This window comes from Siphateles boraxobius, unplaced genomic scaffold (assembly GCF_051911475.1).
Source record: "Siphateles boraxobius isolate OS27281-9 unplaced genomic scaffold, OSU_SipBor_1 46, whole genome shotgun sequence".
NCBI classification, from domain to species: Eukaryota; Metazoa; Chordata; class Actinopteri; order Cypriniformes; family Leuciscidae; genus Siphateles; species Siphateles boraxobius.
The window spans coordinates 1,860,001-1,864,767 of NW_027509097.1; the positions used below are offsets into that span (position 1 = coordinate 1,860,001).

At 37.2% G+C, this 4,767-nt stretch overlaps 1 protein-coding gene across 1 annotated transcript in view; it reads right to left on the bottom strand.

Annotated features, from left to right (window-relative positions):
- Positions 1-2,926, bottom strand: part of tcerg1l (transcription elongation regulator 1 like) — an 87,735-nt gene extending 84,809 nt beyond the window's left edge. Inside the window, exon 1 of the mRNA XM_077200231.1 lies at positions 2,600-2,926. Within this exon, the coding sequence (XP_077056346.1) occupies positions 2,600-2,863 (264 nt within the window). The 5' untranslated portion in view covers positions 2,864-2,926. The remainder of the gene's footprint in view (positions 1-2,599) is intronic.
- Positions 2,927-4,767: the final 1,841 nt, after the last annotated feature.

The window sequence follows — 4,767 nt, forward strand, 5'->3', positions numbered from 1 at the left end:
ATTGAGTCAAGAACCCTAGGGTTCTATATAGTTTTCTAAAGAACAAAAAGTTGTGAAACTTTTTTTGTGGAAAGAAATTGACCTTTTGAAGGATGTAAAAATGTGATGATTTGATCTTGAAGTATTCAATATTATCTTCAATTATAAGAATAAAGGTTCTTAGTTGGCAATACTGGTTCCAGGAATAACCATTTAACAGTTTTAACATTTTGATATCATATTGACTTCAAATGATTGTTGTGTGCTTATACTGAGGTTGGAAACAAAACAACAGCATCCAAGCATCCAACAATGAACGCTCACAGCGATGCTATACACTCTTTATTGGCATCGATGGTTCCATAAAGAACCTTTTGTGAAATTGAAATTTCCCATCTTTAAGAGTGTAGCATCAATGTGTGTGTTAATTTTTGAATGCTGTTTTGGCTGAACTGGCCTTCAACCACAGTGTAAGCACACAACAATCATTTGAAGTCAATATGAAATCTAAACTGGTATTTTTAACACCCGTTTCTGATTATTTGTCAAAACCCCCTTTCATAGATATTTCATGATCCAATTAACTCTAAGTGTCTAAATAGACACTGTACTTTAAAAACACATCACATTACAAAAAGAAGCTTGGTTGTGGATATAATTTCGTGTGGAGTTCATGTTGAATTCCATGCAGATAATGCTGCATCTGTATGTTCTGCATTCAGGATAACATTCCGTTATCCTATTCCTATTATGCTCGGCTCTGCATCGATGCCTTTCTGCAGTAGGCTGTCTGCAACTCAAAGTCTCTGTTTAAATAATATACTCTTGGCTCCCACTGTCTCAGTCTCTCTCTTTCTCTCTGGTTTCAGTACAGTGCTATTGCGGTAATGTTTGCCGCCTCCTCTGAACGGCACTTTAATGATGAGAAAGCACAAAGTTCTTAACGCTGGGGATGTGAAGTAGTGGTGATCATGCCTCTGCCCGGCACACAGATTAAATGTCAAGCCGAGTTTGAGTCGTGAGGGGGATTCAGCATCGGATGTGAGGGTCATCCTTGACACAGCGCCTCTAGTGGTAATACGAGGAACTGAAGGGAGATGATGCACAGAATTTTGATTTTCAGCTTTAACAGTTCACCAAAAGGGATGCTGATAAAACGTTATCAACATCAAGTCATGTCCTGCACATCTCAATCCTTCCTGTTCATAGTATTAGGCATATTCAAGCACCTGCGAGTTGACTATAGCCGTTCAACAAATCTGTTGCAAGATTTCATCAAGACCTTTATTGGAAAGGCATCTTGATTTGATTAATTCATTATCACAGCAAGTCTAAATGCTCAGATCAAGAGTAAAACAACCCAAGAAACAAAAATGCAGTGAAGGAATTAACTAAAACAGACACTCGCTTGTAATAATACAAAAAAAAAACATTTTAATTAATTTAAAACACACACACACACACACACACACACACACACAAACATAGCTTTAGCTTTATAATTATGCATGTGCATAATGTATTTGCCTTTTCATTTCAGACCAATCATTTAAAACTCAATTAGTTCTCTGATTTACAATATATTTTTTACATTTACTGCAAAGTAAGTCAGCATATAGCAGCTAAAGATTTCAATACACAAATGACCGTAAGATCAATGTCTAATCCGTTTGGACAAAGAAAAAGTAAATAGGTAATATAATTCCCCCTCATTCACACAAAAATTACCTCTTACTTTTGGCCAAAAGGAGAACCATTAAAATAAACAAAATAATAATTAAAAATAAATAAATATTTTAGTATTTCAGATTTTAGTCTATGTCTGTTTCCTTTCGAGATCATCTAAATGCTAGTGTTCTCCTTCAAGTTCACAAAATATATTCATGTAATATTTAGACATATTTATGATTCATCTTTTTCACAGGGCTGTATACAGTTTAATTCTCCCTAGAATGAGAATGTTCATCTCCCTAGCATCACAAAAGCAAGTACTGTAGTAAATCATAATTCACTGGTGTGATGCAAACTAAAGGCTTCTGTCTATTTAAAAAAGCATGAGCCCTTCGCATTCCCTTCCCAGATTCCTGTTTCAATAGGTAATATGTCAATGCAGAAAAGAAAATGGCAGATGTCAAGGCACAGTGTTAATGCATCAAGGTGATTTCTTAATGCCTTTTATAAGAGATCATGCAATATTTGCTCTATTGCAAATAAAAATTCCAGTAAGAAATTAATTACTTTTCAGTAGACTACATTTGCAGCTAGAACATGAATCAATGGCATAAACTATATAATAATCATCTTACCATTGGGGCAATTATAAAGCATTTAATGACATTATAAAACTAAAGTGAACTGTCCTATAAGACAAAACATGAAAAATGTTGCATGTGTAACACACATTTTCAAAAAGTCACAGTAAAAAGACGGCAGAAGCCACCTGATTTGACAAACTGACACACAAATGTTTCATTCAATATATATTCCATATAACAGAAGGCATGGGTCTTGGAAAAGTAAGGAACGTCTCCCAAAACCTGGTGGACTGAACATATAGTTTTAAACTTTGTAGATCGCTCATGAAGTGGGTCTTTGTTATTTGCATCTAAACCCCTGTTACCTGAACACTGGGCAGACTGAACTGACTGATGGTCGCGGGTTCCGCGGCGGGAGCGCGCATCACTGGAACAAACGGATCGCAGGACATCTGCCATCCCGAGAATGTCTGAATCACCGGAGGAGGGCGAGAGGAGATGAGTACCGGAGGAGCAGAACCCACTCTACACAGTCTGGAGGTGTTCGGGACCATCCAGATCCATGGAGGAGCTTCCGCGCTCACGTGCCACAGCTGAGGCTGAGCTTTAACGCGCTGGACCGGGATCATTCCTGCTGCATCCTACAACTCGGAAGAAGGATGGATGGAGACTAAGGAAGCGGTCAGTGCAGTGGACACTGAAAAAAAAAACACAGATAGATATCGCACATTTATCAGCACCCCAGCGTCTCCGATTGACAAAAATAGCGACGATAATGTTTCGTCATATGGGAGCACTGTCCAAAAGTCTCTCAAAGTTATATCTCTATTTCACCACACATTCCATTATTATGAAATCCATTTTTTTTATCTGCATGGCCGAAACACAAAAATCCCCGTAAGAGGCTATGTGTTAGCACATGTTTCATTTGACAATCTGCTGTAAACATTAAAAAAAAAAAAAATTTAGTTCAGGTAAGAGAATCCGAATCTGAAAGAAAAGAAAAAAAGCACACTGAAACATAATAAGCAGGCTCCCCTCCCAAATTATGCAGCACATGCATCCGCATGCACAGGTTGCAAGACATTATCAAGAGAGCTTTTCTGTGTAACTTAAATGGAAAAGTTATTCTGGCTCTTTCACTAAAATAAATCATAACAATATATTGCGCCAGAAAATTATGTTTTGCTATAGTCTACTACACTGTCCAAAAGTCCCTGAAAGTTGATGCACATTTTAGCACAAATTACAAAAACAATAATATGCTAATCACACATGCGTAAATTATTTTAACTGCATAACCAGAACTCCAATATCACCACATCACTTCTGTTATATTAGCCTATTTTCACCATAGATAATCATATACAGTATAGCCTCTCTCATTATAAGTTACGGTCATGAAAATCCGAATCTGATTAAAATAATAATAATAATTTAAAGAAAGCCCTCTGAAACATAATAAATGGCTCCCTTCAATTCTGCAGCGCATGTATGCATTGACTTAAACAGGTGGATGCAATACATTATCAAGAAAGCTTTTCTGTGAAACTTAAACGGAAAAGTTAAAGTAGCGTTTTTATTGACCAAAAATCCATGCGAACTCACCTATGAGGTGTTTCAAAAATCGCTGTTCAACATTATGTATGTGTCTGTTAGTGTCTCGCTGAAAATAAATAAATAATGCAAACTATAAACAGATCAATTAAAAATGGAACTGAATCTGCAGATGAAGGTTTCTAAGAATATCCAGTAAGAAACGTGCCCAACGTGTGTGCGTTCACGCGCCTTGGGTCGCACTCTCCATGTGCACGATCACAGCGGCGGGTTATTCATTTCGCTCTCAAGAGCTCCGTGGGAATCTCGTGGAAATCTGTTCACTGTCAAGTCGATGATTCTCCAGCCTCCCGCAGTGGTGCCTCTTAAAGAATTTCAAAACCATTCCTTATCACGATATAATCCTTATGCATGCTTGTAGAACTTGTGTGTGTTATGTAGAAAATCCTCGTTGATTAAGAGATGCGACTGTGCTTCTGCTCAGCTGAAAGTCCTGGCAGTCCAGACGAGTGCGTTTGCTTTCTGAGCGGATCTGATGGCGCCGTGCGCAGAACAGCACAGTGCGTCAGGACGCGCAAACACGCACAACTCGCCCTCAGATGATCTGGGATGATTAGAATACTGTGACAACTGTTTTAATCTATTAACGGTGACATGATTTACCTGGTTTAAAACCCATTAACCCTCATGTTCTGTTTGGGGACCCCAGGGGCTTTTTAAGACCTAATCAGAATGCATAATAATCTAATATCTGAAAAGTGCATAAAGCTTCAATCAGTTGTATAAAAGATTGAATAAATAATCTGCCAGTTTTTGATTGGGACAGGGCAACACATTAGAATAATGTAAAGGGAAAATATCAATATATTAATTACTACAATTATTTTAATATAGTATAATTATTAATATTTGAATAATTAAATAAAAAACAGCTAAAATATGGATGTAAATGTCTGAAATATTGGTTATTTTAATC